The sequence below is a fragment of the Leptosomus discolor genome, chromosome Z, assembly GCF_034619465.1.
Source record: "Leptosomus discolor isolate bLepDis1 chromosome Z, bLepDis1.hap2, whole genome shotgun sequence".
Classification (NCBI taxonomy): Eukaryota; Metazoa; Chordata; class Aves; order Leptosomiformes; family Leptosomidae; genus Leptosomus; species Leptosomus discolor.
Genome location: NC_141419.1, coordinates 80,200,919 through 80,215,832, shown reverse-complemented (window position 1 = coordinate 80,215,832; position 14,914 = coordinate 80,200,919). Strand labels below are relative to the sequence as shown.

The 14,914-nt window shown below is 37.8% G+C and overlaps 1 protein-coding gene across 1 annotated transcript in view; it reads right to left on the bottom strand.

Annotated features, from left to right (window-relative positions):
• Nucleotides 1–14,914, bottom strand: part of RANBP3L (RAN binding protein 3 like) — a 36,241-nt gene that overhangs the window by 385 nt on the left and 20,942 nt on the right. The window contains exons 9-14 of the mRNA XM_086480160.1: nt 13,367–13,451; nt 12,202–12,301; nt 10,948–11,078; nt 9,865–9,985; nt 9,124–9,266; nt 5,689–5,881 (exon numbers count right to left, since the gene is read on the bottom strand). Coding sequence (XP_086336286.1) covers nt 5,689–5,881; nt 9,124–9,266; nt 9,865–9,985; nt 10,948–11,078; nt 12,202–12,301; nt 13,367–13,451 — 773 coding nt within the window. The remainder of the gene's footprint in view (nt 1–5,688; nt 5,882–9,123; nt 9,267–9,864; nt 9,986–10,947; nt 11,079–12,201; nt 12,302–13,366; nt 13,452–14,914) is intronic.

The window sequence follows — 14,914 nt, the reverse complement described above, 5'->3', positions numbered from 1 at the left end:
CAAACCACTCACTGGTCATGCTAAAGTACCTAAGAGTGTTTTTGATGAGTAATTGCTATGACTTTGACTCATCTGCAGAAAGTATAGCTGACTAGTGCTGGACATAGTATCACTATCTCAGTATCTGTTTAAAAATTGCTGCTACCATCAGGGCACCACTAAATACATACTAACATTTTTAAACCTCTTGCAGGTGAAATGGAAGGCCTTGCATTTGTCAGAATACTAAACCTGATTTCCCCCCTCTCCTTCCTGATATGTCAGCATTTAAAGCCAATCAGAGTTGTCTTCTCTGCTTTAGACATTACCGGTATCTGCTGGAAAGCATACAGAAACTTGGACTCCAACAAATAAATTAACTCTTAACTTTTCCTCACTTTTAATCACTATCAGGTATATGTGTGTGTGTGTTAGATTTATGATTTGGAATCCTTAACAGCTGATAAGAATTCAAATGAAATTGACAAGAAACATCAAACAAAGACAGCAGTTTTTCAGGAGTTCCTGTTGCTGAACAGTAGTTCCTTTAAGAATCTCAAAAGTATTTTACTTAAAAATAAAACAGGCTCTTGTAACATTTTAAATCTTGATAAACACCAGCAGATGACAGAGTCCTAATGACTCCAATGTGGGAGGTACCTTTATAGTGGACTAGAAAACATCTCTAAAAGAAAACAAAGGCTGCACTTCTGTGATACAATACCATCCAGCTCTCAACACTGCTAGGCTCCAAAATCCATACAATTCTTCATGGGCCCATATGGTACAAGCTATTCATTGCACACCATGGTTTTCTCTGAAGGTCAGTGGATACATGTGGAGAGACTTCTTGGGAGTTAACCTAGTCCTAGACTCCAGTGTCTTTGAATTCAGCCTAATAGCTTCTAAAAGAAAATTCCATGCCAGGAAAGAGAAGACATCTCAATCAAAAGAGAGGATCTCTCCATCAGGATGAAGTTAGGAGAAGATTTAAGAGAGTTATCAGTGAGGTGCAGTATAAGAATGCATAAAACATTTCTCTGCCTGGTGACACTGTCATCCTTGTCCCTCTCATGTACTTTTCCAGCTTCTCTGTTCCCCCTCAGGACACAAATAAACAAATTCCTATGAAATCAAAAAGGGAAAAGGATGGAATTCATAGGAACCATGCTACCTACAGCCCCATGCTATTCTACTACTATGACTGACATTTCGTACTCCCCTGTGACAGAAATGCCTTTATGCTACAAAGAGTAGCAGTTCTTTCTAAATACTAACGGGGTTACATCACTTTAAGGACCTTGCACTGTCTCTGATGACCATGATGGACATGTTTCTAAATGTAAACAAAATGCGTTCCTTTGGAGCAAGGACAGAATCTCCTTATGGCTATGAAGAAAACATGGAAAAAACTCTTAAAAGCATCAGAAGCAAGGAGTAACATTTTTGGACACATCTTAGTCACTTATGGATCTAAGCAGTGACTTCCAATCACTCCACCTGGGACCAATGGCAAGCTTAGGTGTTGCGGTTCTAACAGATCCATGTTCTGGCAGGATGATTTTTGGAGCCTGACATAGGTACCTTGGTTTTTTGTGCTGCCAGTGGAAAGAGATGCGTGCCCTGCAAGAGGTGCATTAGGGAACTGTCTTTCCAATAACTACATGTGGAATTTACGCATATTAGCAGTGCAACTCAGTACTCCCATGTGCTGAATTCGTAACTGCTTGTAGTCAAGGTGTTTAAAAAAGAGGAGTCAGAAGACACTGTCTGCACAGATACCTGACACAGCTGTGCTGTCGCACAGGAAAGCCCCAAATTGATGGGTGAGATCTATTAGCAAAGCAGGAGGAGGTCGTGGCAATGGTTTGACATTATGTTTACTCATTGCAGAATGCGCAGCAGAGACAGACCTACAGGGGCTAGTCCTCTTTATTCGCAGGGGTCAGGCACAACTGGTTGCCTACCAGGAGACCATGCTCCCTTACTAGGCCATTCTGTATGCCTGGCTGAGGGTAATTCTCTGTTGTTTGTTGAAGCAGATTTACCACACAGCAAACGTAAAGTTTACTGCTCTGAGGAGAAAAAGAACAAAAGGGGAGAGTTATGCAACTGAGGCCAGTGGCATTTCTCTCAGAAGTGAGCGCTCTTGGTCTAATCATTCACACATTGTCTTATCAGCACTTTTCATTGTTTTATTTGTTACGTTATTTAGTGAGAAAATTTTGCCTATGTGTAATAAAGAATTTGGCTGACCTGTCCTCAGCTAGATATTACTAAGCTAGATATTACAAAGGCTGCACCAAAAGATGTGTGGCCAACAGGTTGAGGGAGGTGATTCTGCCCCTCTGCTCTACCCTCGTAAGACCCCACCTGCAGTGCTGCGTCCACCTCTGGAGCCCCCAAGGCAAGAAAGACACGGAGCTGCTGGAGCGAGTCCAGAGGAGGGCTACCAAGGTGGTCAGAGGGTTGGAACAACTTTCCTATGAGGACACGCTCAGAGAGTGGGGCTTGTTCAGCCTGGAAAAGAGAAGGCTCTGGGGAGACCTTCTAGCGGCCTTCCAGCACCTGAAGGGGCCCTACAAGAAGGTGGGGCAGGGACTTTTTACAAGGGCCTGCAGTGATAGCACGAGGGATAATGGCTGAAAGCTGGGAGAGAGCAGGTTTAGACTAGATATGAGGAAGAAGGTCTTCACCCTGAGGGTGGTGAGACACTGGAACAGGTTGCCTAAGGAAGCTGTGGCTGCCCCCTCCCTGGCAGTGTTCAAGGCCAGGGTGGGTGGAGCCTTGAGCAACCGGGTCTAGTGGAAGGTGTCCCTGCCCATGGCAGAGGGGTTGGAACTAGGTGATCTTTGAGGTCCCTTCCAACCCAAACCGTCCTATGATTCTATGATTCTATGAAGACGACTGGAGGCAAAGATAATTACAATACTTAGCAGATAAATTAATTAGCAATTAAAGAAACAGAAGAGATTTGCTTGACTTTGGTCAGCTTAGAAGTTTGCTGTCTAGTCTAAATTCATCTCTGCTGCTCACTTTGTAGTCAGTTGGAAAAGATAAATACGTCCCAGAGAGTTATTTATCCCATCCACTCTAAAAATCTGTTTAAAGATGAATTGTGCTGCTTCTCTCCACTTAGATTTAAAGAGTAATTTGTTGGTAAAAATATCCAATCTGTAACTGGTGAAATATGATCTGATAAAAGTATCAGGTACAGCAACTTATTCTTTATGCACTTCAGGAAATTAGTATCTCTACTTGAAAGCAAAGCAATTCAATGAAGAATTTAAAAAATACTGGAATAAATGTCTATACTGAATTTGTATAATGGTAGAAGTATCTCTACTACCTTATACAGTGGCCTTATACAGCATTAACATCCTGTGGAAGTTAAAATGACGAATTCTGTGTAAAAAATTCTTACAAAAATATCTTGCAAACATATAGACTCACTTTATTGTTCATAACGCTTGACTTATGTATATCATATATGCTTTCTTCTTCAGTTTCTAGCACTAAAGATAATTCTTATCTACTTTTTCACATCTTCTATAGGGTCATGAAATATATAGCATAACCTAGGGAACTGTGACAGTTCAGTTTAATAAGAAGGAAATTGCCTATATTAAGAAAAAACTATCATTGGGGCTTCTGAGACAAAACGGGTAGAATGGAATGAAATAAAATGCAGGCATAATTTCTAATTGTATTTCTTGTAATGTAACTCATTGAGAACTTATGCCTCTTAACATTTACGTAGTCTTAAAGAGACGTAATCTCTGAAACTGAGTTACATCAATAAAAAGACAATGACTTATTCACACATGTCCTTCAATCAAAATGAAAGCAAGAAAATGAAAGATTTAAATAAATGCTTTTAAATATGCAGGACCTGATCTCTTGCATCCAAATAGATGTTTCTATGCTGATATTTAATACTGACCTCAACCTGTTCAAAACCCATGAGGTATATTTTTCTTACTGTTTGGGAAATCAGAGTTCCAGGGACAGGCATGTGTAAGATGTGAATGTCTGCATGTCAAGTGGGACTTGGATACCAGTAATTGAAATGTATGCAAAATTAAAACCCCATGGCTCTAAGAATAATAGAAGAGATTAAGATAAGCAGGAAATGCTAGAAGTCATCAAAAAAGCACTTGAAAGGGATTGTTGTAACTGCTGTCAGTAACTGGGCATAAATGAAGGACAGATGCTTAAACTAAAAGGCGAAGAAAAAACCACCTGACACTCATATCTGAGAATTCATTCGCTGGCTGCCATCTGAATATTTGTATCAGAAGTCTCTGCAAATCAAAACAAATATTTAACTTGTAAATCTGTGCTCCTACAATGCTTTGACATTCCCCTTCCCCTCTTTTTTTTTTTTTTCCTTCCCTAAAAGAACAAAGAGTTCTTATCATCAATAAATCTGGAAAGCAATCAAGCTCCAACCAGAATTTCAAGTTACCAGAAACTCTTTGTAAAGTCAATAGAGACTATTTAGGAATCACAGAGGGAATGTTTGATTACCTGGGCACAATCCAGGGAGTTCTCAGAACTAACAATTTTCCTACTTCCTTAACAGAAAAAAAGGTATTTGTGAGAAAATATTGTATAAGAGCACCATGCTTTGTTTAGAGCACTGAATGCTACTGAAATGTAGTTAAACAATTAATAATGGGAGGAAGCACTGTAAACTGCCATCTATTTGCCTAAAGGGGAAAATAGACTAGGAGGAAACAGTCCCTCATAGCTCTTACTTGCACATGGCTTGATTCTTGTTGAATAGTTGTTAGAAGGAAGAGTTTCTAATATAAGGACAGTATGTTACTCAGTTGCAGAGGGAAACATGCTACGAGCAACAACTCAAACATGCACGCTGTAGTCCTTCTATTAGAAAACTGAATGTAATTGGCAGCTCCTGTATCCACTGTAGCAGCTTGGCACAAGCAAGTGAATTCACCCCAGAAATGTGACTTTTGCTAACACAGAAGAGCTTTTAAGTCTGACAGCTGTTTATGCCTTGCTTTCTGCAAGTGTGACTCCAGCCTTGTTGTGAGCTGTATTAACAGCTTCTAGAAAAGGATTAAGTCAGCTGCTTGCCCCTTATCTCTCCTTTTAGTTGCATTCTTCTCTTTGAGAAGCTTACATTTTTATTATGTTGAAGAAGGCTGGCAAAATTGGTGTGTAAATCTTGACCGGCAAATTTCCTAGTGAGATAGTTGGTACAGCTGAACAAAAATCAGTGCTTTAAATAAAGTTAATAACTGCATAATAAATATCTTAGTAAATACATTATGCTTCAAGCCATTAGTAACTACCTAAGCACTGATGCGAAGGGACTCAACTTTCACTTACTCAAGGAACAATTAGTATCTCTGTATCTCTAGTCATTTCTATTGAAATACAATGAAGAAACCTTCAGGTAAAGCTTGAAATATTAAAATTTCTTAGCCCCCTTAGCCTTTTGTCAAAAGAATATTCCACTGCTATAACGATATGCAGATACCTGATCTGGCAAAACCTTGCATTTTAACAGTAGTAAGTCAAAATACTAAAAGGAATTAGCCTTTCCTACCTGAAAAGGGGTATCTGTAATAGATGAAAGTTATAGTCAGCATAGGGGAAAAAAAAAAAAGTACAATTTTCATTGCTTTCAAGAAAATACCCTGAAAGGCTTATAGCATTCCCAGGAAAAATTCTGCTTACCAGATCCACTGCTGCTCACTTGAGTTATTTTTTCATCATCTTCATCACCACTATCACAGTTTAATGGCTGAAAAGCTATTTCTGACTCTGTGTCTACTTGACTAGCATCTAGCTCTTTCTCAGCAACGCTTCGCAATGCCACAAGGCGGTGATGTATTGCTGCATACAGGCATCCAGTGTCTTTTGAGCTTGCCTGCAGAACATAAAATTCATACAGTCCAAACTACAGAGAAAAATCTCTATTTTTTACAGAGAAGCTAAGATATTTTCAAAAGTAATGAGAGCTGTATTTTTTCCTTTTTAATCCAAACAATCCATTTAAGATTCACACTTAATAATTCATTTCATAAAATATATTTACATACAAATAACGTCAAGTTTCTTTAAGTGGTCTGAGCTTTATAATATGTAGCTGTTGATCATTTTCTCCATAGTTACAAGAAACATCAGCTTAAAAATTATTATTTCCCCTGAAGAATGGCTCTGTTTGTACTACTTCATATTCCAGACAATTCCTAAATATGATTCTAGAAGAAAGCACTGAAATGTTAATATATGTATTGCATTTTAGTTTACAGAACAAATGTTTTTAAAGCCTAACTACAAAAAATTATTTGTGATTATAAAATTTAAAGATACCATGAATTCTGCTCTATTGTTGAACAGAAGATGAGCATTATCAAGAAGGGTACTGAGAACTAGGCAAGGCAGCATTTTGCCAGGACATAAAATCTTTGAGCAGCCGTGTCCTGAGTACTGTGTTCCCTTCTGGTCATTGCATCTCAAGGATATAGTACAATTAAAGAAGGTAAAGAGAAGGGCACCAAGAAGTGATCAAGGGTGTGGTGCAGATCCTTATGAAGAGTTGAGACTTTTCAGTCTAAAGAGAAGGATGAGAAGGGGGTATAACTAAGGTTTTCAAAATTAGAAAAGTGGTGGATAAACTGAATATGGTACAGCTTTTCATCAGACCACACAATAAATGCACTAGGGTATGCTTCATGAAAGTGCTTCTTCACAGAGTAAGAACTTCTAGAATTTGCTGCCTCAGGACAAAGTGGTGACAGACAGTATAAACTAAAAACAACAGACCCAAAATATAGTAATAAAAATTGAAAAAAAAAGGAATTAGAAAAATTCAGGGACAATCCTTTCATAAAACAGATAGCAAAGGAAACAAGTAAAGGTGCATGCTCTCACATCCCTAATACAATACTTACGGACACTGGGGGTCAATGAGGTGAACAGATCATATATGGTGGCCATGCTTGCCTGTGCTGTCTAAAAGCTCTGCATTTGGGCACTGTCGGAGGTGCCAGTAGAGTACTTCCTATGTTCTTATGAAGTGGATCATCTACCAGAGGGTAACTGAATGCGTATGGTCTTCTGTAGCCCAGTTCTCCATTTCTGTGTATCATGTGGAGTAATTTCTATCTGTGTCACTTGGCAATAGGAGGATATATGTCTTGTTTAGATTGGAATGACACATTTCAGTGTGTGCAGGTGGAAAAGCTATGCTAATTGGGAAGCAGCAGCATATCAGCGTTGCCTTCGGTGCTACCCAGGCTTGCAGCAGCACACAATTCTCTCCCTGCAGCCAGGCAAAGAAGGTGCCAGGTCAGAGTTGTTCAGGTGTCTTAAATGCAAATGCAATTCTCAGTGGACAAATCCGAGCTCTCAGGATAACATGGCTTTTCAGGTAATGTAGGGTCATAAATATGAAAAAGGCAGCTATTCAGTCTGATCTTTTCTATCTGTAGCTTTCTACTTTTTCATTCAAAAGCCAGAGTTCCTCTGTCACTTTAACCGAATATGAACTCTGGCTTCTGCCAAGAAGGGTCGACTCACCTTCATGCATCCTCTGACTCTTCATTTCTACCCTCTCCATTGTGCCAGTACCACCATTAGGATGATAACAGGGTGAATAAAATCAAGTTAAAAACCTAACTTAGCAAACCCAAAAAACCCACCCAGATCAGTTCTCTGATCTGCCTCACTCATAGCTGTATGAATTCCAATGCCACCAAAAGCGAGGAGGAAGAAACATGCATGAGAGGATGGGGCAGGGTCAGCCCTCTGCCCTAACCTGGGTGAGTCTACAGGACCAACCTAATGGGAGTCTTGTGGACTGCCTCCTCTGTAGGCAGCACATATGACTCTCCTCCCTCACTCATGAGAAGCCCTTTGGATAATATCCCTGAACCAAATGTATCAAATCATTCATGTGCACAGGAAAAACAAATTTAAATAGCAGTTAAAAATATCTGCTGGTGCCTTGGGTAAGTGGGCCTCACTGACCACTAGACCAGCCTGATTTATGTGCCAAGGCTTTGATGATGCCTGCTTGATGTCTCACGCATTGACTAATTTACCTTGCACACTCTAGTCTCGGTGTTAGTTTGGCTGGGTACCAGCCATAGGGATGGATACCAGTCACTTCAGTGATGACTGTAGAAGCAGCTTCCTGCAACCCTTGCTACACACATATAGCTCTCATGTATCTCAGTTTCCTAATACATGTTTTTTTTCTACTGTCCAGAAGTGCCAGGACAGAATTTAAGGAATGTTTACATCTATTTACATCTATATACACTAGAAAAACTGTGCAGCACATCTGGAAATCTAGGACATTTCTAATTCATGCAGACCAGCTGTGCAGCACAGCCATAGTTAAGTCAATCACTGTTTGGAAGTGATAAACTTCTAGTACTTGCATACACAGTGCATGGTGCTTTGTTTGTGTACGACATGTGAGGCTTCCTGGAAGTGGCGATTTATTTTTCTTGCTTAGGAGGCTGAACCCTTCCCAGAAAGGTCTACTGGGGAAACTGGAGACATCGTTAACTTCACGTGGATGCTCTCACTTCCCAACCTAGGACATAGGTGCTATTTATTTGCAAAAAAAGTCTACCACATTTCCAGTCTCAATTTACCAGCCCTAGAGAAAACCAGGATTCCCAAGACTATTGTCTTACATAATGTAACATCACAAAATCTGTGCTCTCCTCAGCTGAGAAATGGAGGTCCTACACTGGATGCAAGCACTGTGTTGAGAACCACAGCAGAAAGCTGCTGCCTTGTATGAAAGTTAAATTAGAAATATGTAACTACCTGTGCAGAAATTCTTACAGTGTTGCTTCCGTAAGAAAGAGTAATCACTGTATAAAACTGGAATGATATTCATTCCATCAACAGTATGTGAACCAAAGTCTGGAAAAGTCTGTCCTAAGGCCATATCCTGTCTTCACACCTTTTTTTTTTAAATACCAAGGGATGGCACTTTTAGCTCATTTCATAATAAAAGCCATGTAACAGCTAAGCTAAAGCACTGCCTGACAGAGCATAAAAGGTCATTTGCTAAAGCCAAGACCTCAACAAGTCTTCAGAATCCTAAATGAAATGGCGATTTGGGAGGGGTTTTTATCACTTGCTTACCTGAACTAGAAACACTTGAACAGAGTGGTCCTCTTGGTCTGTTGCAGTGAAGCACAGGCTCTTTCTGTTTGCTCTTTTTATAACCATTTGATCCCAGAGTCGGGTGTTGAGAATGAGTCTCAAGCTTCCTTGATTTCGCATAACTAAAATAAGGTTTATATGACAAGTCATTGGAACTATCTCCATTTTTACTGCAGCAGTTTTCTCTAGCACTTGCATACAACTAATATTTTCATGAACTATTCTTTTTAATTTGGTCTAAAACCTGACATGGTGTGATTTTTTTTAATTATTTTTTTTTTAAATACCAAAATGTCTTAGTTTCTTTCAATACATCTGGCATACAAAGCAAATAATCTGCTGAATCTGTGCAATAATGTAAAAAAAAATGACGGCACAGTAAAAACATTCCAGAAGTGACTTGAAACTGTTCCTGTAAAAGCAGAATCAACAAAGAGCAAACTGTCAGGCTGCTGAGTGAGCTAAAGATACATTGCAGTAGAAATACACAGAACTTAGCAATGTATGCAAGTGTGACTGTACAAGCTGAGTGAAAAATGTCCAGTGCCTCAGCCCATAACACAGCTAAATTTATCAGGCAATGTCAAAAAGATTATCAGCAACTTGACTTAAATAAAACTAGCTACTCAGTTTTAAACGTTCTGAATTCTGTACTGGCTAGCAGCAGTACAAATTATTCAGTGTTTTGTGTTATGTATTACTTTGTTATTTAATTCTTACTTAGCCTTGATTGCAACATTCCGTGTTTATTGCTAGAAGTGTCATTCAGCTTCAGGGATCCTGTGCCTCTTTCAATCCAGGTTAAAGAAATCTTATTAAATACAAACAGCTTGCAGTTGATCTGGAAGAGAAATATATGATGGAAATTGCCAGCCAATGTTAATTGTATTGGTTCTAAAACTTTATGTTTTTAAACCTTTTAATACGGCTTTTAATACATCCATACGCATGTATACAAAGATACGGACTGATAGATAGATTGATCGATCGATCGATCGATTGATTGATCACCATTATTATTTAAAATAAATGGCTCCGAGATCCATGCTAGTTCTGGAAAACATTCAGTATGAAACCCAGTTTACTTTTTCAATTATTTCATCTTCATTAACTCTTCATCTGTGATACCACTAATATAGCTGAACTTGTTGCAAGTGTCCTGCAGTCTTATTCCGTTACTCATCAGAAACATTATGCAGCCCAGGATACCATACTACTATGAGGAGAATATCACTCCAAAGAAAGTAAAACTTTCATTTCTGACAAGACAGAAGATTTAATCAATGATAAAATAATGTAATTTTCAATGTTAAGATTTTTCAAATCATATACATCATTGCTATTTTCTGGGAAAATAATATTTTGAAGATTAAGAATAGCAAGATATGTCCTGCCAGCCCAGAAAGATAATTGATATTTTAGATGAACTATAAAACTAATTACTTAGACAACACATTGCTTTTTTCCAAAAAAAGTTTTGTCTTTTCCCAAAAAAATCTTTACTCAAATCACTTCCAATTTGAAGTTTTGGTTACTGCTGGTATACTGTGTAGACGCTTATAAAATACAGCTGTAGAATGAAGTTCTGAAGCAGCCACTGAAAGGGACCATAAAATGAAGAAATATAATACAAAAAAGAAAGTATCAGCCTACAGAAAAATGGGTTAGCAGAGACATATCTTACAAAAGTGAAAATTTAAAATATAAATTGGGTTAATTTCAGATTGCTGCAATCTGTAATAGATCTAGATTGTTTTTGCAACAACAAAACTGCTCATCATCACGGCTTTATGAAATACACACCTGTAATACATTGTGTTCTGCTTCTTCTCCTGTTATAACTTCAACTTTATCTAACAGAATTTTCTCCACTGGCTTGGAAATACAAGCAGCTGCTGATTCAATTAGTGTTGCATTCCTCAACAAAGCTGTTTCTGTAGGGGCAGGGGTAAAAAAAAAGGAAATACTTTCTGCACGGGGAATATTTTCAGGAAAACAAAACTAGCACATAGGATGGCCTGTGACTTCAGTAATCCCTGTGGTGTCTGATATTATTTAGTATTATTAATAAGTTTTTGGCCAAAGCAGTAAATAGAAGAGAAAAAGGCTGGAATACTGCAAAATGTCTCACTTATTTAAGCTTATTTTGAATTGAACAGGGCTCTCTGCAGTTGTGGAGTTTTGCCCCAAGGGACAACTTGCAGAAACAAGCCCTAAATAAGTACAAGTTGATTTTCCAAATGAAACTGGTCTGTCACATTGCTGTGCAGATTAATAAATAATGAAAGACATGCCCAAATATTCAGAATAGTAATACATACATAATGAATATTTGACAGGAATATGAAAGGACAAGATTTGAAAGAAGAACATTGTTATAAAGTTTTTTATATTTGTATAATCTATATATGTTTTCCATAGGCTTTCATTTTTATTTTTTTTTACTTCTAAGAATGTTCATATGAAGTAAGAGGATCCAATACATCCATTAGTAAAAAGGGGTGCAAAATTTGGCAAGAGGGCTCAAGATAAGGGCCTACTTGGGATTCACTCACAGCCTAGGTTTATGTGGTTTATCTAGTAGAAAAGCTCACATTGGAGTCACAAAACCCCCTGAAATCCATCTCTGTAGAAGTTTCAGTCCTACAATTAGGATAAAAATATGGCAAAGTAATTTATATGAACAATCACAAAATACAGGCAGCAGACAGCTTAAAATTGTAGTTCAAAAATGCAGTCCAAGTGGCATTCACGAAGTTCAGTGCATTTTTTCAAATAATAAATAATAATAATCTGTAATAAATAATAATAAGCTGTAAAAGTCTATCCTTTCCTCAGTAACTTAGATCATTCATTCTTAAATTAGTCCAGTTCAAATCTCATAACCAAATTGTACCTATCTGAACACAGATTTTGGCACATACTGCAAGTGTACTAGTGACTGGAGAACCTGAGAATAGATGAAAATTATTGACCACCACTCATTTGACATCCGCTAAAATACAGTGAAGCATATAATAATAAAGCTAACTGTACTTGTTTGCTGAGTATGCTTACTTGTTTGTGGACTGACATGAAAAGATTCTATGTAAATGGATGTTATTTCTCCTTTGTACGGATCAGCTTCATTACACAGCTTGGGATGCTTTTCAGGAGTCTAAAAAAAAAACCAGGGGAAATAAGAATTCCTATTGAAATAAAATGGCTATGTTACTTCATATTAAACAGAACATTGAATCACTTAATGCATGCTAGGCTGAAGACTAGCAATTGTAATATCTTAAGAGTAAAAACTGACCCAGATGATACAATTTCAGTCCCTAGTGGAAGTAATTTTATTATCATAAAATCAGTACATCATTCTTCCACCAAGAAGTCTCTTTTTGTGGATCCTAGACTAGGATTTAGATCCACTGAAAGACTTAGATGTTTAAGTACCAGCTGATTTCCAGTTTAAGCACTTAAGCCCCAGACACTACAAACTTAACCTTAGAGGAACTAAAAATTTCCATGACCCTCAGTTTTTGCAGATAAGGTTTCTTAGGCATGTCTGAAAAAATGCTCTGGCTCCAGACAATGCCTAGTGGTTTAACACCTACCTTATAACTAAATCCTGGTCAGAAGTCATAACCCCAGCCTATGGTTGCCACGCTTTTTCAATGGCAGATATGCATACTATTTTCATTGTACTAAAAACTTAATTTCAATTCCATTTTAAATGGTGCAGTCCCCGCTTGGGAACTGTCTTTTTCTCTGACTTTCCTTCAGGACTTGATCCATTAAGCTGTCTCACAGCATGCACAATATAGTTTAACATAGACACTACCTAGGAGGGGTGTTCAATTTTCCCCTCATACTAATTTCTCTCATCTCTTAACAGTTATCATGGAAACTATTAGAGTGGTGGGGACCACATTCTTTTATCTTATATTGTGGCTGTCCCACATTACATAGAATATATGAAACCCCCTTTTTCAGGTCAAAAAAATGAACAAAAAAAAGTGCATACGTTAGTAGTTAGAGTACTTATCTAGGATTGGGAAGATAGGGATGCCTACCCCTCCTACAGCAAATATTTAGATATTTTCTTCTCCACAGTCATTGGAATCATATTTACTCACATCTTTAAAAGAACAGGAGGAGGTAAAAAGAATCAACCTCTGAAAAAAATTATAAGTACATTAACCTTGATAAAAAGTCTGCCAGCATTTACAGATCTCACCAAAACTCTCTCAACCATGTTTTCTCCAAACACAAAATCAAAATTGCTGCCATTTTGTACACTTCCGTCTTCAAACAACTGACTTCTGCGGGAACAAAATAACGTAAGAATGTGATTTAGAGCTATTTAGAACTTTGAAAAGAATATAAGTAAGTTCATGCATTTACTTTACCAGACGTTACATTAAAGACAAACGAAAAAATGACCACTTAAGTAATCAGACAAATATTTTTAAGAGAATTTGAGACTATTCTCTACATAACATTTCATAAAAGGAACAGAGAGTATCACACTGTATTCCATGAAGATTACTCAGGATGTTCCTTAAAAGCAAGAAACAAGCAAACCAACATCCTTCCTCCTCCTCAGGGAAGTGTCTTACTGCAGAAACTTTAATGAGTTACATTTGTTTCCCTGTTTTCTTTTGCTCCACCAAAAGACTACCAGCAATTAACAATTACCCCTTCATGTTGGTGCAGCTCTGGTACCCTTCAGAATAACACACTCGGCAGTGCCTTACAGGCAGTCCTTGGTCATCTGCCCAACATCTTGGAAAGGCAGAGAGCCACTGTATTCTAATGCACACACTTTCAATTCACAGGTATGACAGCAGATGGCTTACGATGAGTATAACTAAAAGAGGAAAGAAAGATCTTCTTTCCATTTTTCAATGACCCATAAACATACTTAAAATGAGAAGTAAAGAAAACTAAACACTTGCAGTCCTTTGGTACTGGCCAGCTATAGTTTGGGGATATAGATTTGGGAGAAAATTTCATACAGTAGATAAATGATTTTACATTTAGGATCTGGATTGGTTTTGGCAGAACCCACATTTAAACAGCATCCTTATTCTCTTCTGTCCCTTTTTCCTTCTTAGCATCTCAGGTTTTCTGGATTAAAAACATTTATTTTATTTTTTTGCATTGCCACCCTCAGTTTAAATAACCTCAGTTAGCCTCTTACCTCTCAAGAAGTTTTAAAAGGGTGAGTGCATTTTTAAATAGTGACATAGTCACAACTTGGAAAAAGTATGCTACTTATGGATTACATTCAAAAATATTCTAATATAAATAGAGTTGTGATTTGACTTGCTAATTACATAGCCACTTTAACAGGATCCATTTTTTATAAAAGTCACTAGAAAAGCCCTTGTAAATTTCTTTGTGTGGAAGTTGTTCCTGCTACTGGTTTGTTGTTTTTTTGTTTTGGTTTGGGTTTTTTTACAAAAGGTTTACAGGTTGTTCATGCTTTCTGTAGAGCTTAATCACTGTCTCTCTTACTGACAAAGGCAAAACCATTCAAGTTGTGTGTCTTTCTGTTCCAGAAGGATGACTTTGCAGGAAGACAATCCGATGTTATGCCACAAACAGGATACTTCAGCACCAATCATCTCCATCACCCTTGGGAGGTCTTAGCGGCACAACCGTCATGCAGAGGAAGTTACTGTTAATAAGTTGGGTTTGTTGCCAGAACTTTGATGATTGCCTCTTAAACTTAGTTTATGTGTTCACAACTACAGTGTGCTTGAAATCTCTTGACATAGGA